At 71.5% G+C, this 24067-nt stretch overlaps 5 protein-coding genes across 7 annotated transcripts; all 5 read left to right on the forward strand.

Moving 5' to 3' along the window:
* Positions 1-188: 188 nt before the first annotated feature.
* Positions 189-7871, forward strand: EML3 (EMAP like 3). The gene is given in 25 exon segments (XM_080609178.1): positions 189-351; positions 843-1002; positions 1226-1242; positions 1245-1388; positions 1390-1508; positions 1851-1958; positions 2270-2298; positions 2393-2419; positions 2539-2662; positions 3266-3415; positions 3497-3566; positions 3695-3805; positions 4325-4420; positions 4494-4628; positions 4743-4872; positions 4974-5125; positions 5358-5483; positions 5579-5710; positions 5810-5877; positions 5997-6085; positions 6201-6298; positions 6394-6481; positions 6579-6677; positions 6763-6893; positions 7600-7871. Coding segments are annotated over 25 exon segments (2697 nt in total). The 5' UTR covers positions 189-243; the 3' UTR covers positions 7786-7871.
* Positions 7872-8452: 581 nt separating this feature from the next.
* MTA2 (metastasis associated 1 family member 2) lies at positions 8453-15177 on the forward strand. 2 transcript variants are annotated; one of them, XM_080609181.1, is made up of 18 exons: positions 8453-8626; positions 9743-9810; positions 9925-10018; positions 10455-10572; positions 10692-10755; positions 10914-10992; positions 11083-11185; positions 11305-11404; positions 11521-11709; positions 11821-11895; positions 12004-12062; positions 12172-12269; positions 12481-12620; positions 12710-12938; positions 13028-13117; positions 14044-14189; positions 14549-14697; positions 14798-15177. In XM_080609181.1, the coding sequence occupies exons 1-18, from the start codon at positions 8599-8601 to the stop codon at positions 14964-14966; spliced, it is 1998 nt and encodes a 665-aa protein (XP_080465307.1). In that variant the 5' UTR covers positions 8453-8598; the 3' UTR covers positions 14967-15177. The 2 variants fall into 2 exon arrangements, with proteins under 2 accessions (XP_080465307.1, XP_080465306.1); XM_080609180.1 differs by having other exon boundaries at positions 8454-8626; positions 10875-10992.
* A 135-nt stretch (positions 15178-15312) lies between these two features.
* Positions 15313-18628, forward strand: TUT1 (terminal uridylyl transferase 1, U6 snRNA-specific). The gene is made up of 9 exons (XM_080609179.1): positions 15313-15567; positions 15659-15849; positions 15928-16131; positions 16308-16422; positions 16504-16849; positions 16942-17051; positions 17136-17258; positions 17326-17418; positions 17503-18628. Exons 1-9 carry the CDS (start codon positions 15417-15419, stop codon positions 18561-18563), a joined length of 2394 nt encoding a protein of 797 aa, XP_080465305.1. The 5' UTR covers positions 15313-15416; the 3' UTR covers positions 18564-18628.
* A 423-nt stretch (positions 18629-19051) lies between these two features.
* TAF6L (TATA-box binding protein associated factor 6 like) lies at positions 19052-21893 on the forward strand. The gene is made up of 10 exons (XM_080609182.1): positions 19052-19283; positions 19391-19477; positions 19584-19734; positions 19832-19882; positions 19976-20070; positions 20162-20236; positions 20319-20539; positions 20633-20765; positions 20856-20984; positions 21071-21893. The coding sequence occupies exons 1-10, from the start codon at positions 19137-19139 to the stop codon at positions 21782-21784; spliced, it is 1803 nt and encodes a 600-aa protein (XP_080465308.1). The 5' UTR covers positions 19052-19136; the 3' UTR covers positions 21785-21893.
* A 238-nt stretch (positions 21894-22131) lies between these two features.
* Positions 22132-23711, forward strand: TMEM179B (transmembrane protein 179B). 2 transcript variants are annotated; one of them, XM_080609184.1, is made up of 5 exons: positions 22132-22286; positions 22628-22806; positions 22878-23012; positions 23127-23210; positions 23318-23711. In XM_080609184.1, exons 1-5 carry the CDS (start codon positions 22191-22193, stop codon positions 23355-23357), a joined length of 534 nt encoding a protein of 177 aa, XP_080465310.1. In that variant the 5' UTR covers positions 22132-22190; the 3' UTR covers positions 23358-23711. The 2 variants fall into 2 exon arrangements, with proteins under 2 accessions (XP_080465310.1, XP_080465309.1); XM_080609183.1 differs by having other exon boundaries at positions 22139-22286; positions 23127-23202.
* Positions 23712-24067: the final 356 nt, after the last annotated feature.

Genomic DNA, 24067 nt, shown 5'->3' on the forward strand with positions numbered 1-24067 from the left:
GGGGGGGCACCCTGTGCTAACACCACCATTCCCCCCCCCGAAAAAAAAAAAAACACCCCAAAAAGATGAGGGGGGGGGGGGGGCACACGGGGGTCTTCAGCCCCGCGTCGGGGCGGCTCCGGGGGATCGGGGATTTTGGGGCTGGGGGGGGGGGGAAAAGTGGGGTGTGCCCCCCCCCCCCGCCGCCGCCCACAAGGTTTTTTTTGGGGGGGGGCAGGATCAGGCCCCAGCGGCGGAGGGGAAATGACTCGGCGCCGCCACGGCGCTTCCTGGGCCGGCGGAGGAGCCGCAGGCCGCGGCCGAGGCCTGGCGTGGGCCCGGCGGCCGCCATGGAGCCCGAGCCGGAGCGTGGTGAGGGGGGGGGGGGCGGTGGGAAAGGGGGGGGGGGGGGCACTCTGTGGGGGGGGGGGCACCAGCACAGGGCCCAGGAAAGGGCCCCCCCCCCCGCATAAAATGTGTCAGCCGCCCTCGTTAGCGCTGCTGCTAATGAGCCGCGGGGGCTCGGCTGGGCCTGGGGCCCTAAGGGAGGCGCGGGGAGGGGGGGGGGGCACACCTGAGGGGGGGGGCACTATGGGGGGGGGGGCACTATTGGGAGGGGGCACACCTGAGGGGGGGGGGCACTATGGGGGGGGGGGCACACCTGGGGGGGGGGGGGGGGGCGCATATTTAGGGAGCACCCAGGTACCTGGGGGGGGGGGGGGGCACGCTGCGCACCTAGGGGTGCTGCCACACCTGGGCCCATAGGATACCACGGTGGGGGGGGGAGGAAGGAAGGAAGCCCCCCCCCCCCCCCCAAATTTTGGGTGCTGTCTCACCCCGTGTCCCCGTCCCCCCCCCCCCAGGTGACCCGGCCCCCCCCCGGCCCCCCCGGCCCCCTGGAGCCCCGGCTGCGGCGGCTCGAGGAGGAGCTGGCGCTGGTGAAGGCGGCGCTGGGGGACGCGCTGCGGCGCCTCGGCCTCTACGAGCAGCACCTGCCCCGCCTGCTGCGGCACCTGCCCCACGGTGAGACCCCCCCCCGGGACCCCCCCGGCACCCGGGACCCCCCCCCCGGTACACAGTACACCCCCAGCACTTGGGTATGACCCCCCCCCCCCCCCCCCGCCCCCCCCGCAGCACCCACGTCCCCCTCTGGACCCCCTGGGGGTCTGCGGGGGGCTGCGTGGTGGAGGGGGGGGGGGGTCCCAAACTCTGACCCCTTTCCCCCCCCCCCTCCTCGACCCCACAGCCAACGGTGCCATTCCCGGAGCCCTTCGTGCCGCCGGCCGCCGCCGGGCCCCCCCCGGCCCCCCCTTGCCGCCCCCCATGGCGTCAGCGTGGGGACGCAGACGGACGAGGGGTCCCCCGTGGCGCCTGGAGGCGGCGGGGACCGGGGGGGACCCCAAGAGCCGCCCCCCCCCGGGGTCCCCCCCTTGCCCCCCGGCGCCGTCCCCGGCCTCCCCGGAGCCACCGGCCCCCGAATCCCCCCCGGCAGCCCCCAGCCCGGCCCCCCAGGGTGCCCGCAAAGAGCTGTGAGGATGGGGGGGCCGGAGGGGGCTGCGGGGAGGGGGCTCAGGGCTGCGGGGGGGGGGAGGGGGGAAGGCCTGGGGTCTGGGGGGGGGGCATCGGGGCTGGAATTCAGGGGTTGAGGGGGGGGGGATTTGGGGAGGGGGAGGAAATTGGGGGTTCGACCCCTCGCTGATGGTGTGTCCCCCCTTCCCCTTGCCCCCCCCCCTCTGTCCTGTGTCCCCCCGCATCCCTGTGTCACCCGACATCCCCGTTTCCCCCCCCCGTGTCCCCATTTTCCCCCGTGTCGTCCCGTGTCCCCCCCCACCCCCCCCCCACCCCACGTCCCCCCCCACCCCGGACCCCAGCCTGCGCAGGCACAGCTCCTCCTCCGGCAGCTCCAGCCCCCGGCGCCGCCTGAGTAGGAAAGCGGCCTCGTCCGCCAACCTCTTGCTGCCCGTGGGGAGCCCCGAGAGGTGGGGGGCCCCCCTGCACCCCGACCCCCCCCCTCCACCCTCTCACCCCCCCCCCCGCGCCTTCACATCCCTCCCCACGCCCCCATTTCCCCCCTGAGCCCCCCCCGCACACCCAGAACCCCGCACTGCGCCCCCCCCCGCACCCCTAAACCCGTGCACCTCCCACATCCCCTCCTGCAGCTCCCCCCCCCATATCCCCAACCCCCCCCCGCACCTCTAAACTTCCCCCGCACCCCCTCCTCCACCCCACACCTCCACGCCCCCCCCCACCCCCCAAACCCCCCCCCGTTGACGCTGCCTCTCCCTCGCAGCCGCCCCAAGGAGCCCGTCATGAGCCCAGGTGGGTGCTGGGGGGGGGGGGAACAGACACAAAATTTGGGGGTTTTGGGGTTTTTATTTTGGGGCCGTAACCCTTTTCCCCCCCCCCCCCCCAGGGTCACGCCGTGCGAACTACAACCTGGGTGAGGCCGGGGGGCATCCATCCGTGCCCCCCCCCCCTCCTGCCAGCTGTGGGGCAGGGCTGGGGGACGCGGTGGGGGTGGGCCGGGGGGGGGCTGACCCCCGGCGTCCTGCCCCACAGAGGGGGTGTCGGTGAAGATGTTCCTGCGGGGCCGCCCCATCACCATGTACGTGCCCTCGGGGCTGGGCCCCTACGTGGGGCTGCGCGCCGAGCTGCCCCCCGAGCGCCTGCAGCTCGACTGGGTGTATCCTACCTGGGGAGGGGCACCCCGCTGGGGGGGTCCCCGACCCCGCACAGGGGGTCCCCGACCCCACCTGGGGGTCCCCAACCCTACCTGGGGGTCCCCGACCCTACCCGGGGGTCCCTGTCCGCGTCCCTGTCTCCCTCTCCAGGTCTCCGTCCTCCTCCTCCGGGTCCCCGTGCCTGGCTGGAGGTCCCTGACCCCACCTGGGGACCCCCACCCCGTCCCCATTCCTTTCTGGGGGTCCCTGTCCCCATCCCGTCCTTGTCCCCAACCCCTTCTGGTCGTCCCTGTGCCTCCCTGGGCGTCCCCATCCCCACTCTGCCCATCCCCAACCCCACCTCGTTGTCCCCGTGCCCTTTTGGGGGGGGGTCCCCGTCCCCATCCCGTCCCCGTCCCGTCCCCGTCCCCATCCTGTCCCCGTCCCCATCCCGTCCCCGTCCCCATCCCGTCCTTGTCCCCAACCCCTTCTGCTTGTCCCCATCCCCTTTCGGGGTCCTCCATTCCCTCCCCGTCCCCATCCCGTCCCCACCTGAGGGTCCCCCTCTGGGGGGGCAGTGTGTGGGGGGGTCCCATCCCCGTCGCCCCCCCTTAACTCGGCTCCAGCTACGGGTACCGGGGCCGGGACAGCCGCTCCAACCTCCACGTGCTGGCGTCGGGCGAGCTGGTTTACTTCATCGCCTGCGTCGTCGTCCTGCTGCACGTCCCCCACCGCCGCCAGCGCCACTACCTGCGCCACAGCGACTGCGTGCGCTGGTGAAGCCCCGGGCGCGGGGGGGGGCGGGGGTCCCCATCCCCTTAATTCCCCCCCCCCCTCACCGCCCCGCTTCCCCGCAGCCTGGCCGTGCACCCCGACCGCCTCCGCGTCGCCACGGGGCAGGCGGCCGGCGTCGACAAGGACGGCAAGGTAACGGGGCTGGGGCTACGCGTGTCCCCAGCCCCGGGACCCCGTGCCCGTCCCCGTTTCCTTCTCCCCCCCCCCCCCATTTTTATCCCCCCCCCCCCGCCCCCACAACCGTGCCCTGGTCCCCGCAGCCGCTGCAGCCCGTGGTGCACATCTGGGACTCGGCCACGCTGCTGACGCTGCAGCAGATCGGCCTCGGCAGCTTCGAGCGCGGCGTGGGCTCCCTCGCCTTCTCCACGGCCGTGAGTGCGCAGCCCCCTGGCCCCCCGTCCTTCTGTCCCCGTCCTTCTGTCCCCCTTTCCCCCCGTCCTTCTGTCCCCGTCCTTCTGTCCCCCCGTCCCCTCATCCCCCTGTCTTTCTGTCCCTCAATCCCGCTGCCTCCCAGTCCTTGCCCCTTCGGTCCCCGTACTGCCCCCTTGTCCTTCTGTCCCCCCATCCTCGTCCCCCTGTCCCTCCCACCTCCCTGTCCCTCTGTCCTTCCATTCCCCCGTCCCCCCGTCCCTCATCCCCCCCATCCTCATCCCCCTGTCCCCCCAGCCCTTCAACCCTTGTCCTCGTCTCCCTGTCCCTCCATTCCCCCATCCCCCTGTCCCCTTGTCCCTCCATCCCTCCGTCCCTCCATCCCCCCGTCCCCCCATCCTTCCACCCCCCAGTCCCCCCCGTCCCCCGTCCTCCCGTCCCCGTCTCCCCATCCCCCCGTCCCCCCCCCTCCGTCCCCCCGTCCCCCCGTCCCCCCCCGACCCCTCGCGTCGCCCCCCCAGGACCAGGGCGCCCACCTCTGCGTGGTGGACGACTCCAACGAGCACATGATGTCGGTGTGGGACTGCGCCCGCGGCACCAAGCTGGCAGAAGTCAAGGTGAGGAGGGGGGGCCGGGGGGGGGGTCAGGACATAAAGGGGCACCCTCACAGCCCCCCCCCAAACCCCGCAGAGCACCAACGAGTCGGTGCTGTCGGTGGAGTTCAACCCGCAGGACAGCGGCAGCATCATCACCAGCGGCAAGTCCCACGTCTACTTTTGGACCTGGAGCGGGGCCGCGCTCACCAAGAAGCAGGGCATTTTTGGGGTGAGGGGGGCACCCGGGGGGGGCTGGGGGGCTGGGGGGGGGGGGGGGCAGGCTCGCACCCCCCCCCACCGTCTGCTCCCTTTTGTCCCCTTTTTCCGCCCCCCCCCCCCCCAGAAATACAAGAAGCCCAAATTCATCCAGTGCTTCGTCTTCGACGCCGCCGGCGACGTGCTGACCGGCGACTCCGAGGGCAACATCCTGACCTGGACCCGCGCCGCCGGGCCGGCGGGGAAAGGAGGCAAAGGTTTGGGGTCGGGGAGGACACGGGGGGGGCATGGGGGAGCTGTGTGTGTGTCTGGGGGGGCTCCACGAGGCTGACCCCCCCCCACGCCCCCCCCCCAGCAGAGACGTACCAGATCGGGCAGCAGACGCGGGCGCACGAGGGCAGCGTCTTCGCCCTGTGCCGCCGGCGGGACGGGACGGTGCTGAGCGGCGGCGGCAAGGACCGGCGGGTGCTGAGCTGGAGCCCCGCGCTCGCCCTGCTGCAGGAGGCCGAGGTTGGGGGGGGGGCTCGGGACCCTCGGGACCCTCGGGACCCGGAAACCTGCCCCGGGACCCCGCGACGCGCCCCCCCCCCAGACCCCGGAGCGGTTCGGGACTGGGAAGGGGGGCTCGGGGTGACGCCCTCACACCCCCCCCCCCCCGTCCCACCCCGTCCCCTCCTGTCCTCGCCATCCCATCCCGGTCCCTCCTGACCTCCCCGCTGTCCCCCCCCCGTCCCCCCCCCAGCTCCCCGAGCGGTTCGGCGCCGTGCGCACCATCGCCGAGGGCCCGGGCGAGGAGCTGCTGGTGGGGACCACGCGCAATGCGCTGCTGCGGGGCACGCTGGCCGACGGCTTCACCCCCATCGTGCAGGTGGGCCCGGGGGGGTAGGGCAGGAGCCGGGGGGGGGTCTCCCTTCTTCTGGAAGCTCTCACGGTGACCCCCCCCCGCGTTGTTCCCCCCCCCAGGGGCACACGGACGAGGTTTGGGGCCTCGCCACCCACCCCTCGCGCTGCCTCTTCCTCACCTGCGGCCACGACCGGCAGCTCTGCCTGTGGGACGGGCACGAGCACGCCCTGGCCTGGAGCCTGGCCTTGGAGGTAAATTTTTGGGGCGGGGGGGGGGGGTTAAATAGGGGCTGGGGGGGGGGCCACAAAGGGCCCTGATGTCCTGTGTGTCCCCCCCCCCCCCCCCCCCAGGACACGGGGCTCTGCGCCGACTTCCACCCCGGGGGCCAGGTGGTGGCCGTGGGGCTGCTGACGGGGCGGTGAGTGACGGGGATTTTTTTGGGGGGGGGGGGGGCGGGAACGGGACGAGGCACGGGGAGCCCCCCCCGACCCCGTGTGTCCCCCCCCCCGCCCGTGGTGTCCCCCCCCCCCCCCGCAGGTGGCTGGTGCTGGACACGGAGACGCAGCAGCCGCTGGCCGGGGGCTCGGACGGCAACGAGCAGCTCTCGGTGGTGCGCTTCTCCCCCGGTGAGCCCCGGCCCCATCCCCTCGGGGGGGGGGGGGGTCACCCTGTGTGTCCCCCCCCCCCAGCCCTAAACGCCCCCCCCCCAGCCCTAAAAAACCCCCGTTGGGGTCCCCGCAGACGGCTCCTTCCTGGCCATCGGCTCCCACGACAACGTCATCTACATCTACAGCGTCGCCGAGGGCGGCCGCAAGTACACCCGCTTCGGGCGCTGCACGGTGAGGGGGGGGGGGCTTTTTTTTACGTGGGGGGGGTGGGAAACGGACTCCCCCCCCCTTTGCTGTCCTCAACGCCCCCTCCTGCCCCCCCCCAGGGGCACTCCAGCTTCATCACCCACTTGGACTGGTCCAAGGACGGCCACTTCGTCATGTCCAACTCGGGGGACTACGAGATCCTCTACTGTAAGCAGGCAACGGGGTGGGGGGGGGGCAAAAAATTGGAGGGGGGGCACGAGGGGGGGGGTCTCGCTCAACCCTATCCCCCCCCCCCCCCCCGCAGGGGACGTCGCCGGGGGCTGCAAACTCCTCCGGAACCGCTTCGAGAGCCGGGACCGCGAGTGGGCGTCCTACACCTGCGTCCTGGGCTTCCACGTCTTCGGTGAGGGGATTTCGGGGGGGGGTCCGGGGATTTTGGGGGGGCGGGGGGGCTCACCTAGCTGTCTCCCCCCCCCCCCCCCCCCAAGGTGTCTGGCCCGACGGCTCGGACGGCACCGACATCAACTCCCTGTGCCGCTCGCACCACGAGCGCGTGGTGGCCGTGGCCGACGACTTCTGCAAGGTGCACCTCTTCCAGTACCCCTGCGCCCGGCCCAAGGTGGGGGGGGGTGTGTGTGTGTGTGAGTGCGCGTGCAACGCGTGTGCAAGGGCGGGGGGGCGGGGTGTGCACGTGGAGGGGCGGCGGGGAAGGGGTGGGTTTGGGGGCAGGGTGGTGCTGGGGGTGTGCTTAGGACGGGGACGCGCGCGTGCGCCCCAGGGAGCGGGCCGGTCGCGTGGCGCGCGCACACGCGTGTGCCGGGCTGTGCACGTGCACCCACGTGTGTGTGCACGCACGCTCATAGACACCTACGCGTGCTCATACGTGTGCGCGCACGCGTATGTAGGCGTCCCCCTCTGCGTGTGCACGCTCACGCGCATGCGCGCGCTCCTACGTGCAGCTACACGCTCAGCCACGCATGTACACGCATGCACGCGCTCCTGCGTGTGTGTGCACGCTCCTACATCCACGTGCACGCTCCCACATACGTGTGCATGCTCGTGCATGTGCGTGCATGCTCGTACGTCCCTGCACACGCTCCCACACGTGTGTTCGTGCTCCCGCATCTGTGTGCATGCTCCCACGCGCGTGCGCATGCTCCCACGCGCGTGTGCACGCTCCTATGCGCGTGTGCATGCTCCCACGCGCACGTGCACGCTTCCACACGTTCTCACATGCGTGTGCACGCTCCCACGTGCTCCTACGTGCACGCGCACGCCCCCGCACACGTGTGCACGCTCCCACACGCCCCCCTCCCGGCCCACAGGCACCGAGCCACGTCTACGGGGGCCACGGCAGCCACGTCACCAACGTGCGCTTCACCCACGACGACGGGCACCTGGTGTCGCTGGGGGGCAAGGACACCAGCGTCTTCCAGTGGCGGGTGCTGGGGGGGCCCCCGGTGCCCGCCCGCTGCCCCGAGCCCCCCGGGGGGGCCGCGGAGCCCCGCTGAGCCGGGCCCGGGGCCGCCCCCGTTACCCCCCGACGCGGGACCAGGGGGGGCCCCGCCCCCCCCCTCAAATAAAGCCTTGGAGCAGGCGCCCGGCTCCCCGCCTGCTTCCTGCCGCCGTTACCGGGCCCCGCTTCCGGTCCATGCCCGGAAGCGGCCGCCCGTTTCCCGGAAGCGGCGGGAGATGGAACGGCTCCGTGCCGGAAGCGCTCGGGGGGCGGGGGGGGGGGGGTCGGTTCCGGAAAGGCCCGAAGGCGGCCCGAAGGTGTTCCGGAGATACCCGAACCGCGGTCCGGAAGCGCTCGGGGCTCCGGCGGAACTTACCGAGGCCCTTCCGGAAGAACCCGAAGGCGAGCCGAGACCGCTCCGGAGGCTCCCGAACTCTTCCCGAGCTCCCTCCGAAGATTTCCGAGGCCTCTCCGAAAGCTCCCGAGGCGGCCGCGGAGCCGTTCCGAAAAGAGCCGAGTGTGTCCGGAAACTCCCGAGGCCGTAGCGAGGCCGTGCCGAAAACAGCCGAGCCTTTCCGAAAGCTCCCGAGGCTGTAGCGAAGCGGTTCCGGAAGCAGCCGAGCGTCTCCGGAAGCTCCCGAGGCCGTAGCGAGGCCGTGCCGAAAACAGCCGAGCCTCTCCGCGAGCTCCCGAAGCCTCTCCGGAAGCAGCCGAGCCTCTCCGGAAACCCCCGAAGGCCTTCCGGAAAGAGCCGAGCGGCTCCGGAGGCGCCCGAAGGGCTCGTGCCGGTGCGGAGGCGGCGGGAGCGGGAGGCGATGAAGCGCGGCCGGGGCCCGGCCCGGGGGTAGCGCGGCCGAGCCGAGCGGCCATGGCGGCCAACATGTACCGCGTCGGCGGTGAGCGGCGGGGCCGGGCCGGGGGGGCGGCGGGGGGGGGCCGGGGCCGGGGCCGGGGGGAGGGGGGGAGGGGAGCGGAGGGGGAGGGGGAGGGGAGGGGAGGGGGTGGGGGGGGTAAAAAGGGGAGGGGGCAACAGCGGGGGGGGGGCAGAAAGGGGAGGGGGGGGCTCTGAGAAAGGGGGGGGGGGGGCTCCGAGAAAGGGGGGGACACCCCAAAATGGAGGGGGGGGGGTCCCCGGGAAGGGGTGTCCCCAAAAAGGGGAGGGGGGGCCGAAAAGGGGAGGGGGGGGGAAAGGGGGGGGGGGTCCTCGGGGAGGGGGGGGCTCCGTGAAAGGGGGGGGGGGACCCCGAAAACGAGAGGGGGAGGTCCCCAAGAAGGGGGGGGGGGCACGAAGGGAGGGGGGGGGCAAAAAGGAGAAGGGGGGGGCCGAAGGAGGGGGGGGTCCTAAGAAGGAGGGGGGTCCCAAAAAGGAGGGGGGGGGGTCCTCGGGGAGGGGAGATCCCCAAAAAGGGGGGCCCCTTATAGGGGAGGGGGGGGGGCCAAGAGGGAGGGGGGTCCCAAAAAAAGGAGGGGGGGGCAAAAGGGGGGAGCCCCCAAGAAGGAGAGGGGTCCTGGAAAAGGGGGGGGGGGGCTTAAGAAGGAGAAGAGGGGTCCCCAGGAAGGGGAGGAGGGGTCCCCAAAATGGGGGGGGTCCCCAAAATGGGGGGGGGTCCCCAAAAACGGATGGGGTCCCAAATAGGGAGGGGTCCCCGGGAAGGGGGGGGGCGGGGGGTCCCCAAAACTGGGGGGGCCTCAAGAAGGGAAGGGGGGGGGCCCTAAAAAAGGGGGGGGTCCCAAAAAGGGGACGGGGGGGGCCTGTTTTTTTTTTGAGGGGGGGCAAAGGGGATTTTGGGGGGGGGGTGTCCTGGGGGAGGGCACGGCTGGGGGGGCACCCAGGAGCTCCCCCCCCGTGCCCCCGAGCAGCGAAGGGGCTGCAAAGGGACCCCCCCCCCCTTGTGTGCGAGGGGGAAAAAAAAGGGGGGGTGCTTAAAAGGTGTGGGGGGGGCACTTAGAACAAAGAGGGGGGGGCTCCTCGCGCCCCCCCCCCCTCACCGCCCCCCCGTTCCCCCCCCCAGACTACGTCTACTTCGAGAACTCCTCCAGCAACCCCTACCTCGTCCGCCGCATTGAGGAGCTCAACAAGGCGAGCAGCAGCCCCCCCAGCGCCCCCCCCCCCCCGTACTTCTTTTTTCGGGGTGGGGGGGGGGGTCCCTAAATTAATTTTGTGCGCCCCCCCCCCCCTTTTTTCCCCCCCCAGACTGCCAACGGCAATGTGGAGGCCAAGGTGGTGTGCCTCTTCCGCCGCCGCGACATCTCCAGCAGCCTCAACAGCTTGGCCGACAGCAACGCCCGTGAGTTTTTTTTTGGGGGGGGGGGGGTCACGGGGAGGGGGGAGGCCGTGGTTCTGCCCCCCCCCCTTTTTTTTTTTTGCCCCCCCCTGGGGCTGGGGGGCGGCGGGGGCAGAGCCTGGCTCGCTGCTCCCCCTGGGGGCTGCTCTTGGCTCCCCGTCCCAGAGCCCTGATGGTGGGGGGGGGGGGGGGGGGGTCTCCAACCCTCCTGGGGGGGCTGCCGGGGGATCTGTGCCCCCCCCCGGGGGTTTTGCTGCGTGAAACGAGCTGGGCTGTGCCCCCCCCCCCCTTTTTTTTTTATTCCCCCTCCGGGACCCTGAGGCTGCCAAAATCCGAGGGAGGGGGCACCGGGAGAACAATGCTTTGCCTGGGGGGGGGGCGGGTTGGCACTGGGGGGGGGGGCTCTGACCTCCCCCATCCCTTTTTTCCCCCCCCCGAGGCGAGTTCGAGGAGGAGTCGAAGCAGCCCCCCATGACGGAGCAGCAGCGGCACCAGCTGAAGCACCGCGAGCTCTTCCTCTCCCGGCAGTTCGAGTCGCTGCCGGCCACCCACATACGGTGCGGGGCTGCCGGGGGGGGCTCCTGGGGTGGGGGGGGGCCCTTTGCTCTGCCTGGGGGGTCGTGCCCCCCCCCCCACCTTTTTAACTCCTCCTTCTTTTTGTGCCGCCCCCCCCCAGGGGGAAGTGCAGCGTGACGCTGCTCAACGAGACCGACATCCTGGGCCAGTACCTGGAGAAGGAGGTGAGCCCTTCGCGGTCCCTGGGGGAGGGGGTGGGGATTAAAACCGTGCCCCCAGCACGCAGCTGAGCTCCCTGCCTTTTTTTTCACCCCCCTCCGCCCCCCCCACGCCCCCCCCCCAGGACTGTTTTTTCTACTCGCTGGTTTTCGACCCCGTCCAGAAAACCCTCCTGGCCGACCAGGGCGAGATCCGGGTGGGCTGCAAGTACCAAGCGGAGATCCCCGACCGGCTGGCCGAAGGTGGGGGGGCTCCACGCCCTGGGGGGGGGCTTCTCTGCCCGCCCGGCCCCCCCCCGAAAAAAAAACCACACCTTCCCGCCCTTCCCCAAGGCGAGTCGGACAACAGGAACCAGCAGAAGATGGAGATGAAGGTGTGGGACCCCGACAACCCCCTGACGGACCGGCAGATCGACCAGTTCCTGGTGGTGGCGCGGTGAGCGGGGCCGCGACGGGGGAAAGGGGGGGGGCACAGGGAGATGGGGGGGGCACAGGGAGATGGGGGGGCACGGGGGGGTCCCCGCTGACCCCCCCCATTTCCCCCCCCCCCTCCAGGGCCGTCGGGACCTTCGCCCGTGCCCTGGACTGCAGCAGCTCCATCCGGCAGCCCAGCCTGCACATGAGCGCGGCCGCGGCCTCGCGGGACATCACGCTGGTGAGGCGCGGGGAGGGGGGGTCCCACGTTCCCCCCCCCCCCGGCTCCGGGGGATCCCCTTGAGATTTTTGGGGGGGCTCCCCGGTGATTTCTCGTGCCCCTTCCCCCCCCCCCAGTTCCACGCCATGGACACGCTGCAGCGCAACGGCTACGACCTGGCCAAGGCCATGTCGACGCTGGTGCCGCAGGGGGGGCCGGTGCTGTGCCGCGACGAGATGGAGGAGTGGTCGGCCTCCGAGGCCATGCTCTTCGAGGAGGCGCTCGAGAAGTACGGCAAGGACTTCAACGACATCCGGCAGGACTTCGTGAGCCGCGGGAGGGCCCCCCGGGGCGGTTTGGGGGGGGCGGATTTAGGGCCGGGAGCTTCCCCCCGCCCCCCTCAGGCACGAAACCCCGCTCCGTTCCTCTCCCCGCAGCTGCCGTGGAAATCCTTGGCCAGCATCGTGCAGTTCTACTACATGTGGAAGACCACCGACCGCTACATCCAGCAGGTGAGGACGTGCCCCCCCCCGCCCCCCCCAGCCTCTGGGGTTTTGGGGGGGGCGACTGCACCTCCCCGTCCCCCCACCCCCCGGTTTTAATTCTTTATCTGTTCGCAGAAGAGGCTGAAGGCGGCGGAGGCGGACAGCAAACTGAAGCAAGTGTACATCCCCACCTAGTGAGTTGGGGGGGGGGCGGCAGGGGCCTTTCTGAAGGCATGAGGAAGAGGAGAGGCCCCCCTGGCACCCCCTGACCCCCCCCTTTTCACCTCCCACCCCCCCCCCCAGCACGAAGCCGAACCCCAACCAGATCATCTCGGTGGGCTCCAAACCCGGCATGAACGGGGCCGGCTTCCAGAAGGGGCTGACCTGCGAGAGCTGCCACAGTCAGTTTGGGCCTGGGGGGGGGGGGGATTTCGGGGGGGTCGGAAGGGTTCGGAGGGGGGATTGGAGCGGGTGTTGGGGCTGGGGGGGGCAGCAGGGGGGCTGTGGGGCAGGGCTTGGGGGGCTGGGGGTGGTTTGGGGCCAGCAGCAGAGCTTGAGGGGGGGGTCCTGCTGCCCGAGGGGGTTTCTTCATGCTTTTTTCCCCCCCCCCAGCCACCCAGTCGGCCCAGTGGTACGCCTGGGGCCCCCCCAACATGCAGTGCCGCCTCTGCGCCTCGTGCTGGATCTACTGGAAGAAGTACGGGGGGCTGAAGACCCCGACGCAGCTGGAGGGGGCGGCGCGCAGCGCCTCGGTGAGCCCCGGCGGGGGGTACCCGGCGCTGGGGGGGGGATTCCCGCCGCGCCCCCCCCCCCCCAACCCCGTTTGTCCCCCCTCCCCCAGGAGCCTCACTCCCGCGGGCACCTGTCTCGCCCCGAGGCGCAGAGCCTCTCGCCCTACACCACGAGCGCCAGCCGGGCCAAGCTGCTGGCCAAGAACCGGCAGACGTTCCTGCTGCAGACCACCCGCCTCACCCGCCTGGCGCGCCGCCTCTGCCGCGACGTCCTGCAGCCGCGCCGCGCCGCCCGCCGCCCCTACGCCCCCATCAACGCCAACGCCATCAAGGCCGAGTGTAGGCTTCGGGGGGGGGTTGTGGGGTTGTTTCGGGGCGGGGGGCGCCCCGTCTTTGGGGTTCACGCCCCTCCCCGTGCCTCCCCCCAGGCTCCATCCGGCTCCCCAAGGCCGCCAAGGCGCCCCTCAAGATCCACCCGCTGGCGCGGCTGCCCCTCGCCGCCATCGTCAAGGAGCTGGGTGAGCGGCTGGGGGGGGCGCGGGGGCCCCCTTCTGTGCCCCAAGGGATTTTTGGGGCCCCCTTCTGTGCCCCGAGGGGTTTTTGGGGCCCCCTTCTGTGCCCCGAGGAGGGTTTGGGGGCCCCCTTCTGTCCCCCGAGGGATTTTTGGGGGCCCCTTCTGTGTCCCGAGGGGGGTTTGGGGGTCCCCTTCTGTGCCCCGAGGGATTTTTGGGGGCCCCTTCTGTCCCCCGAGGGGGGTTTGGGGGCCCCCTTCTGTCCCCCGAGGGATTTTTGGGGGCCCCTTCTGTCCCCCGAGGGGGGTTTGGGGGTCCCCTTCTGTCCCCCGAGGGATTTTTGGGGGCCCCTTCTGTCCCCCGAGGGGGGTTTGGGGGTCCCCTTCGGTGTCCTGAGGGGTTGGAGGGGTTTGGGGTCCCCTTTCTGTGCCGCAAGGGGGGTTTTTGGGGCCCCCTTCTGTCCCCTGAGGGGCTTGGAGAGGGTTTGGGGCCCTCTTCCGTGTCCTGAGAGATTTTTGGGGGCCCCCTTCTGTGCCCCAAGGAGGCTGGGGGGCCCCCTTCTGCCCCCCATGGGATTTTTGGGGCCCCCTTCTGTGCTTTTAGGGGGTTAGAGGAGTTTGGGGGCCCCCTTCTGTGCCCCGAGGGGGGGCTTGGGGCGTCCCCTTCTACGCCCCATGGGGTTTGGAGGGGGTTTGGGGGCCCCCTTTTGTGCCCCGAGCGGGATTTGGGGGCCCCCTTCTGCCCCCCAAGGGATTAGGGGCTTGGCCCGGAGGCCCTGGGGACTTACAGAAGGATTTGGGGGGGCTGTAGGGCAGGGGGCTGGCTGCGTCCTGCGGGGCTGGGACCTTGGGGGGGGGGTCCGTACCTTGTGTTGGGGGGGGGGGCAGCACCCCCTGACCCCCCCCCACCCCCCCCTTCCCTTCTCCCCCCAGCGGCGCAGGCCCCCCTGAAGCCGAAGACGCCGCGGGGCACCAAGACCCCCATCAACCGCAACCAGCTGAGCCAGAGCCGGGGGCTGGCGGGGCTCGTGGGCAAGCGGGGCTACGAGGGGGCCGCCGAGGGCCACCGCCCCCCCCGGGTACAAGGGGCGGGGCCTGAGGGGGGCGGGGCCTGAGGGGGGGCGGGGCCTGAGGGGGGGCGGGGCCTGGGTGTGATTGACAGGGGTGGGGCTACGGGAACCGGGCTGGGGGGCGGGGCTTGGGGTAATTGGCAGGGGGCGGGGCCTGTGGGAAGGGGATGGGGCATGATGGGGGGTGTTCGGGAGTAGGCGTGGCCTGCGGGTGATTGACACGTGGGAGTGATTGACAGGTCCTGGAGTTGATTGATGTTCTGCAGGTGGGCAGGCCGGGAGAGGGAGGGCGGCTCGCGATTGGCGGAGGCCAAAGCGGGTGGGCAGGGCCTGATGGGAGCTCCACCCCCCTCTCCCCCCCCCCGCAGGTAGGGGCCTCGGGGGTCCCCTTCTCGGCCAATGGGCGGCCCCTGGCGGGGGGGCTGCGGGCTGGGCCCCCCCCCGCCAGCAAGCGCCAGAAGCTGAACCCCGCCGACGCCCCGAACCCCGTCGTCTTCGTGGCCACCAAGGACACCAGGTAGGGCCGGGGGGGGGGGCGCGGAGGAGCATGGGGGGGCTCCCCCCCCCCAAGACACAAAAACACACTTTCTCACCCCATTTCCCCCCCCCGCCCCCAGGGCCCTGCGGAAGGCGCTGACCCACCTGGAGCTGCGCCGTGCCGCCCGCCGCCCCAACCTGCCCCTCAAGGTGAAGCCGGGGCTGCCCCTGCGGCCCGGGGGGGCCCTGGCGCCTCCCGCGCCCCCCCACCCCGCCAGCACCTCGGAGCCGATCGTCCTCGAGGACTGACCCCCCCCTCCTCCCTCGCCGCGTCCCTTTTGTATTTTTTTTATTTCCATAGAAACCGCGCGGTTTTGGGGCGGGGGGGGGAACGCTGCCCTCCCCCCCCCCTCCTCCTCCCCGCGGGACCCTTTTGTACGTGGAGCGACGCCCCCGGTTTTGTATCTCGGGCTGTCCCGGTTCTGTAGCGACAGGAAATAAACCGACGGCTTTTCTTCAATGCGCCTGGCCCCCCCTTCCCCCCCCCCGTCCCCCCTCCCCGTCCTCCCTCGCCGCCGGTACCGGGAGGGGCAGAACCTCCGGGGCGGAACCTTTGTGCTGGGGGGGGAGGGGTCTGGTTTCCGGGGGAGATGAAGGCGGACGGACCGCTGCAGGGGGGATTCCGGCGGTGCGGACCGGAAGTGCCCTGGAAACCGACCGGAAGTGCCTTTGGGGGAAGCCGCGGGCTGTCTCTCCGCCATGGACGGGGGCAGCGGCCCGGGCCCGGAGCCGGTAACGGCGGCGGGGCCCAGCCCGGCCCCGGAGCTGCCCCCGGAGGCGGACCCGGACGTGGAGCCGCTGCCGCGGGGCGGGTTCCGCTGCCGCTTGTGCCAGGTGGCGGCGGCCAACCGTGAGTGAGGGGGCACCGGGGGGGGGGGGGGGGGGGCAGCGGACGTACGGGGCCGCACCGGGGCCGCACCGGGTTAACGGCACCGCGCCAGGGCCGAGCCTGGCCGAGCACCTCCGGGGGAAGAAGCACCAGCGGCTGCGGAGCCTCCGGGCCGAGCGGCGGGCGCAGGAGCAGCGGAGCCTCTTCGTCAGCGGCTTCGCCCGGGGCACGGCGGCCGAGGAGCTCGCCGCCTACTTCGGGGCCTTTGGGGAGGTGGCGGCCGTGGTGATGGACAAGGAGAAGGTACCGGGAACCGGAGGGGGCACCGGGAACCGGGAGGGAGCCCCGGGGGGGGGCTGACGGTTCTCCCCCCCCCCGTAGGGCGCCTACGCCATCGTGGAGCTGCGGGAGGCGGCGAGCCGGGAGCGGGCGTTGGCGCAGCCCCAGCACGCTTTGGCCGGTCGGAGCCTCCGCGTCCGGCCCCGGGAGCAAAAAGATTTCGCCCGCCCTTCGCCGGGACGCGGCGCCCGCCGGGAGCCCCTCGGTGCTGGGCAGCTGGAGCAGGCGTTGTGCCAGGCCGCAGATGTGAGCGGGGCCGGGGGCGCTCGGGATCCTTCGTGGGAGGTCCCCGCAGGGGATTTGGGGTCCCTCAAGGAGCGAGGGGGGTCCCTTGGGGAACGGGGAGGGATGTCCGAGGGCCAGCGGGGTTTTTTGGGGCGTGCGGGGTCTCCGCGGGCCGGTGACGAGGCTTTTCCCCGCAGGTGGACGCCCAGATGGAGCAGCTGGTGGGGCTGCTGGAGCTGAGCGAGGGCGAGCGTCGCCTGCGGCACCTCCTGGTCACGCTCTTCCAGGAGGTTTTCTCCGAATTCTTCCCCGGTGAGTCCCCGTTTCCTGCCCGGCGTGCGAGCGCGTGGTGCGGCCGTCGTGCGACCACGGGCACCGTCTCCTCCTGCCCAGGCTGCGCCGTGCTGCCCTTCGGCTCCTCCGTCAATGGCTTCGATGCCCACGGCTGCGACCTGGACCTGCTCCTCGACTTGGAGCCCACCAAATCCCTCCAGACGTCAGCGCGGGGAGCCCCCGGGGCCGGATCCTCCGGCGATCCCGGGGCAGAGGAATCCATCCTGAGCGACATCGACCTGGCGTCGGCCTCGCCGCCGGAGGTGCTGGAGCTGGTGGCGGCCGTGCTGCGCCGCTGCGTGCCAGGCGTGCGCCGCGTCCGGGCCGTCCCCACCGCCCGCCGCCCCGTCGTTAAATTCAGCCACAAGCAGTCGGGTTTGGCGGGTGACATCTCCATCGACAACAGGTTTTGGGGGCGCGCGGGGGTGGCGGAGGCTCCGTCGTTCCCCTCCCGGGGACGCGCCTGGCCCCCATTTTGTGACACCCCCGTCCCCACAGGCTGGCGCTGCACAACACGCAGTTCCTGCGGCTCTGTGGCGAGGCGGACAAGCGCGTGCGGCCGCTGGTCTACGCGGTGCGGCTGTGGGCCAAGCAGCAGGGCCTGGCGGGTGAGCGTGGCCGGGGGCTCAGCAGGGACTTTGGCAGGTGGGGGGCACGCGTGGGGCTGCTCTGACGCTGTCCCCCCCCCTCAGGAAACCCTGCCGGGGGCGGCCCCCTTCTCACCAACTACGCGCTGACGCTGCTGGTGCTGTTCTTCCTGCAGACGCGCAGCCCCCTGGTGCTGCCCACGGTCGCTCGGCTGCGTGAGCTGGCAGGTAAGGCTCTCCATCTGTCCGTCTGTCCGTCCGGCAGGGCTGTTTTTTTAGGACTGCTTTGATTTAGGGGACGAGGACCGCGTCGTGGTGGCCGGCTGGGACTGCAGCTTCCCCCGGGATGCGGCGTTGCTGGAACCCAGCGCCAACAGCGAGAGCCCCAGTGAGCTTTCGGGAACGGGGCCGGGGGAAGGCGGTGGGGCTGAGGACCCAGGCGCTGCCCTCACTGCTTGCCTCCCTCCCCCAGGCTCGCTGCTGGCCGAATTCTTCCGCGTCTTCGGGGACTTCGACTTCTCAGGGCAAGTGGTGTCGCTGCGGGAGGGCCGGGCGCTGCCCCTGCCGGAGGTTGGTGAGCCCTTCAAGCTGGGGTCCCTCAACCTGCAGGACCCTTTCGAGCTGAGCCACAACGTGGCGGCCAACGTCAACGAGAAGACGGCGTCGCGCTTGGGGCGCTGCTGCCGCGCCGCCGCCAAGTACTGCCGCAGCCTGCAGTACTGCCGCAAGTCCACCAAGGGCCGGGGCTGGGGCCTGGCGCGGCTCTTCCAGCCGGGCGCCGTGGAGCCGGGGGCAGGCGCCGGTTCTTTCCTCATCTCCATCCCTCTGGCTGCCACCCGTCCCCCTGAGCAGCTCTGCGAGGAGCCCGGCGGCTGCGGGTTCAAGGAGATCTGCGCCGCCATCGCCTTCGTGCTGCGCGACGTCCTCCAGTGCGGCTGCGCCCCGGGGAAGCCGCAGAAGCAGGTGGGAGGCTCTGGAGCGGAGCAAAGCCTCCCCGAGGACCCCGCGCTGGGTGAGGAGCCACGCGGCGATGCCGCGGGACTGGAGGAGGAACCCCTGCAGCCGCCGGTGGGCTCCAAGCGGCCCCAGCCTGACGGGACGGACAGCGCTGCGCTGCCCGGCGCCAAGAGGCCGCGGGTGAACGGCCCTGAGGAGGAGGAGGTGGCGGCGAGCTGGAGCTGCGCCGTCTGGCACCGCGTGTGGACGGGCCGCCGCCGGCTGCGCCGGCAGCTGCTGCACGGGGCCAGCCCCGAGGAGCCCGACGGGGACCCGCTGGAGCTGGAGCAGAAGGTGTCGGAGGCCATCGTGCAGCACGAGGGAGCCGCGCGGCCGCCCGAGCCGCTGCTCCGCTTCGAGGCCAGCGCCCGGCTGGCGGGAGGGACGCAGCGGGAGCCGCGGGTGCTGCTTCGCCTCGCCCCGAGCCCGGCCCCGGGGCCGCTCTTCAGGGACTTCTTCCATTTCCTGCAGGCCTTCCTGCCCTCTGCCCTGCGGCGGCACCTGGGCTGGGGGCCGGGCGCAGCCCCCCAGAGCTGAGGGGCGCGGATTTCTTAGGTTATTTTTTTTACGCTTTGTACAATAAAGGCCCCCTTTGGAGCAGCGATGGTGATGAAGCGAGAGCGTGTGAGTGGGATCTGGGCAGCTCCGGTAATATTTTAATGACGTCGCCAGCACCGAAGCGACCCCCGAGTAACAGCAGGGACACCGGAAAGGGTTATAGTTCCCCGGCACGGCCTCATCGCGTACCCCCACTGCTGCACTCACGACGAGGCCGCCTGGCCTGTTCAGCCCATGCCTTCCCCGTGTTCTCCGCCCCTTGCACCGTGTCCCAACGCCTCCGTTTCCCGGTCTCCCTCCGTTCCCGCCCCGCCGAGCCCCGTTTCCCTGGCGGCGGGGCTCCCGTCAGCCCCTTTCGAGAAGGGCGCGCGTCCTTAATTAACATAACCCCGCCCCCTTTCCCCCGGCCGCCGCCGTCTATTTGCATATCCCGCCCCATTGGCTCGCCCGCCTCCGGACGCCCCCGCCCCCTTGGGGGCCCGCCCTCGGCTCTCATTTGCATAGCCCCGCCCCGCGGTGGGCGGGGCCAGGCGGGGCGGGCGCGCCGGCGCCATGGCGGAGCGGGAGGAGCGGCGCTTCGTGGAGCTGCCCCGGGAGTCGGTGCGGCTGATGGCGGAGAGCGCCGGCGTGGAGCTCAGCGACGAGGTGGCGGCGCTGCTGGCCGAGGACGTCTGCTACCGGCTGCGGGAGGCCACGCAGGTACGGCCGGGCCCTTCCCCTGCCGCTGGAACCGGTGTCGGTGCTGGCGCCGTTACCGTTACCGGAGCCGGTACCGGGCACGCTGACAGATCGCCCCCCCTCTGCAGAACAGCTCGCAGTTCATGAAGCACACGAGGCGGCGCAAGCTCACCGTGGAGGATTTCAACCGGGCGCTGCGCTGGAGCAACGTGGAGGTGTGGGTGCTGCGGGTCCCGCTCGGCCCCCCGGGGGGGGGGTCCCGTTACCGGGCCCGTTACCGGAGGGGGGATCTCGTTGCCCCACCACCGCCTGTCCCCGCAGGCCGTGTGTGGCTACGGCTCCCAGGACGCGCTGCCTTTCCGGGCCATCAAGGAGGGCGAGCTGTACTTCCAGGAGGACCGGGAGGTCAACCTGGTGGAGCTGGCCCTGGCCACCAACATCCCCAAGGGCTGCGCCGAGACGGCTGTGCGAGGTGAGGGCCCCCCCCCGGTGCCCCTCCCGGTGCTCCCCCTGGCTCCGCTGCCTGGCGTGGGCTGAGCGCTCGGGGCCGCCGCCACGCTCCTTTGCAGTGCACGTGTCCTACCTGGATGGCAAAGGCAACCTGGAGCCGCAGGGAGCCGGTAAGGAGCAGGGGGGAGGCGGGGGGGCTCGTGGCCCCCCACGGCACCGGGGGGCGGACGGGCCCCCCCCCCCGTGACGCCGTTCCCCGGCAGTGCCCAGCGCCGTCTCCACGCTGACCGACGACTTGCTCAAGTACTACCAGCACGTCACACGGGCTGTGCTGGGGGATGAGCCCCAGCTAATGAAGGTGAGCTTTGAGGGGGGGGGTGGGGTAGGGGGTCTCCAGAGGGTGCCCCCCACCCGCCGGGAGCAGGGCTGACCCCTCGGCTTCCTTGCAGGTGGCCCTGCAGGACCTCCAGAGCAACTCCAAGATCGCTGCCCTTCTGCCCTACTTTGTCTACGTGGTCAGCGGGGTGAGCGCGTCGGGACAGGATTCTTATTTGGGGGGGGGTGCAGCTGCACGCTGAGCCCCCCCACGCCCCCCCCTTCCCCCAGGTGAAGTCGGTGAGCCACGACCTGGAGCAGCTGAACCGGCTGCTGCACATCGCCCGCAGCCTGATCCAGAACCCCTACCTCTGCCTGGGCTCCTACGTCCGCAGCCTCATCAGCAGCGTCATGTACTGCACCCTGGAGCCCCTGGCCGCCTCCATCAACCCCCTCAACGACCACTGGACGCTGCGCGACTACGCCGCCATGCTGCTCAGCCGCATTTTCTGGTGAGGGGGGTGCCCTCGCCGGGTCCCCCAGGGGGCTGGCGCCGTCCCCAGGGGCGACTGGGGACTGGAGCGGGTCCGCCCTGTCACCCGCAGGACCCACGGCGATCTGGTGAGCGGCCTCTACCACCAGATTCTCCTCTCCCTCCAGAAAGTGCTGGCCGACCCCGTGCGCCCTCTCTGCTCCCACTACGGCGCCGTGGTGGGGCTGCACGCCCTGGGCTGGAAGGTGAGCGGGGTCCGGGGGGGGGGGCGCAGCGCTGCCCCTCCGTGGCCCCTGCCCCTCGAACGCACCCCCCGACTGCCCCTGTCCCTGCAGGCAGTGGAGCGTGTCCTCTACCCGCACCTCTCCACCTACTGGGCCAACCTGCAGGCCGTGCTGGATGATTACTCGGTCTCCAACGCCCAGGTGAAGGCGGACGGGCACAAAGTTTACGGTGCCATCTTGGTGAGTGGCCCGGGGGCACTCGGGAACCGCCCTTCGGTGACAAGGGGGTTCCCCCCTCGTGCACGCGGCGCTGCTTCCCTCCCCAGGTGGCTGTCGAGCGGCTGCTGAAGATGAAGGCCCAGCAGGCGGCCGGCCAGCAGCTGGAGGGCTCCCCGCGGCACAGCCCCAGGCCGGACCCCCCGGCCGAGGCGGGTTTGGGCCTGGGCCGGCCCCTGCTGCAGCTGGGGGGCGGCGGTGGCCCCTCGGCGGCCCTCACGCCGCCAGCCCTCTCTTTGCACGACATGTACCGCGAGCTCTACGACTTCTTCGGCGACAGCCTGGCTGCCCGCTTCGGCACGGGGCTGCGGCCCCCCGCCCCACTGCCACCGCCCCCCGGCACCCCCGAGAAGGAGCCGCTGGCGTTTGGGGGCGAGGGGGCGGCCCGAAAGATGCCGCAGCTGACGGCCAGCGCCGCCGCCAGCCCGCCTGAGGAGGAGAGCCCCCGGCCGGCGCTGCACCGCTCCACCAGCCTGCCCCGTGCCCGCGGCACGGCACGGCAGCCCGGCCACCGGCCAGGGGCCCGCGACGTCTTCCAGAAATGCCGTTTCGCCCCCCGCGGTGCCCCCCGCTTCAGCTTCGTCATTGCGGGGCGCCAGGCGGGTCGGCGCTGCCGGGGCCGCCTCTTCCAGACCAGCTTCCCCCAGCACCACGGCCCGGGCCACGTCTCCCGCTACGCCCAGAAGCTGCCCATGATCGGCCGCACCGCCCGGCCAGCGCGGCGCTGGGCTCGCGCCGAGTACTCCCTCCATCTCCTCCTCTGAGACGAGCCCGCGGTGGGTGCCCTGGGCGCTGCGGGGATGCTGCAGGACGCGGCCGGTCGCTGCGGTGCCAGCCGGGCAGTTAATAAAGCAGCGGGTGCTCTTCAGCGTGGAGGGTTTGTGGCCTTGGTGGGGTGATGGGGTGCTGCCGCCCCCTGTCCCGGTGAAATCGGTCGCTCTTTGGTGTCCCGTGGCCGGACGCTGCTCCGTCGCCCACCCCACGTGTGCATTTACCCCATCGCTGCGCTGCGGACGGCGGGTGGGTGTTCTGCCTTCACCCCTGGGCGAAGTCCCGCAAACAGGCTGGGAGCTGCCGGAGCCCCGCGGCACTGGGGAGCCGCCAAAGCCCGGCCCCGAGCCGGCAGAGCAGGGGTGGGGCGGAGGAGGCAGGGCTGAGCGGGCTGGGAAGATGGCGGTGTCTGTCCCGTGGCTGCTGGGGCTGGCCCTCCATGGGGCCGTGTTCCTCTGCGGCATCGTCTGCGCTTCGGCTCTCACCGTGGCGCAGGTACCGGGGGGGGTGGGACGGGGCTCAATGCCCCCTGGGGAGCTGTGGGGCTGCCGTGGGGGGGGCTCCGTCCCTGCCCCGTCTCAGCCGGGTCCCGTAGGGAGCTGTTTGTGGTTGCAGTGCAGGGGCGTGGGGGGAAGCTGGGACGTGTGGGGATGCTGAGCACCCCCAGCCCTTCCTGTTCCTTCCATATGTCACACAAGTATGAGACCGAACGGGCGGTTTGGGCGTCCTTCCTTCCTCCCTCCTCCTCCTCCTCCTCGCTGCTCTGTGCCGCTGGGTCCCCGCAGCCCCCAGGGTCACCGCGAGGCACCCCCCCCCCAACACCCTCCCATCCGCAGGGAGAGTTCGGGGGCCAGTGCCTACTCTACGGCGCCGTGAGCTGGAACGGGACTGCGCTGGTGCCCAGGTCCTTCAGCCGCGTCTCCCTCTGCTACTTCGTCTCGGCTGTCTCCGTCGTGGTAGCCCTGTGCTGCTTCGCGGTGCTCCTCTACAGCTGCTGCGCAGATGAGCCTCATCGGTGAGCGGGGCGTGGGGCTGGGGCACCCCACAGTGTCCCTGCCCCGCTGACGCTGCTCCCAAATCCTGCAGGAGCCGTGCGTGCCGCACCTTCACCCTGGTCATGGCTGCTGTCATCCTCCTCTTCCTCCTCGTCTCAGCCTGCATCCTCCGCGCAGGAATGGACGTTCTCTGTGCCTCCATCGTGCACACCAAGCAGCTGGCCAGGTAGGGGCAGCTCTGCCCGGGGAAACCCCTGCAGGATCGGGCTGGGGGTGGTGTTGCAGCTGCCCCCGTGCGTCCCCCCCCCCCCTTTCTCATGCCTGCTCTCGATTCCTGCAGCTGTCAGGAGGCTGAGCACAAGCCATGGGTGTCCTACAGCCCAAGCCGCTTCTACAGCAACCTCTACAGTGCGCAGGTGAGCAGGTACGATGGGGTGGGCAGCCACCGAAGCCCTCCCTGCCGCGGGAAGCCAAGGAGTCAGTGTGGGGGGGGCATGTTGCGCATCTCCCCCCCCGTGCCTCATCCCACAGGCATCAGCCTGGGTCAACGTGTTCCTCTGGTGCCTGCTGACGGCCTGGCTGGTCATCCAGCAGCGGAGGGAAGCCCCCATCCCGCTGCTGCGCCGCCAGGACCCCGAGTGGAGTGCTGAGACAGAAGCCATCCTAGGGGGGCATCCGAGACGGAGCTGAAGGAAGGGTCAGCGCGCCTGGCGCACCACGAGCAGGGTGGGAGGAGGCACAGGTGGCGTCGGCCCAGACACCTCATTAGCCCTGCAGGCGGCCATGAGGCCGGCGGTACAAAAGGACGCAGCCTTACGCCCCGTGCTGGCGTAGGGGCGTTGTGTGGCACGAAGCCCACAGCCCTCAGTCACGGGGCTCTTTTGGGCACCGAGCTTCGTTATTAAAGACGAAGGTTTTCAGCGGAGGAGCGTGTGCGTGCGTGCAGCAGGGCGGTTGTGCGCCGCGGGGGCGGCGGTGCCGTCACAGGCCGGAGCACAGCGGCTGCTGCCGCACGGGGCTGCTCCGCGGGGCAGGGACGGAGGCTCTGGGCGGCGAGCAGGGGCAATTGTAACAACCAGAAGAGGGGAAAATGAGGCAGGAGCCCTTTCACCACGCACGGCTGAACAGACCGACCACAAAAGAACCACCGGGTCCCCCCCCCCCCCCGCACGCCGTATGACGTAACTACGTCACTACTATTCTTTAACCAGCCCCTGTTGAAAGGGGCAAACCTTTCATGGCCTTTTCCAGCAGAACGCCATCACGACCCCCACACATCGA

This window comes from Anser brachyrhynchus (genome assembly GCF_964034855.1).
Source record: "Anser brachyrhynchus genome assembly, contig: SCAFFOLD_328, whole genome shotgun sequence".
Classification (NCBI taxonomy): Eukaryota; Metazoa; Chordata; class Aves; order Anseriformes; family Anatidae; genus Anser; species Anser brachyrhynchus.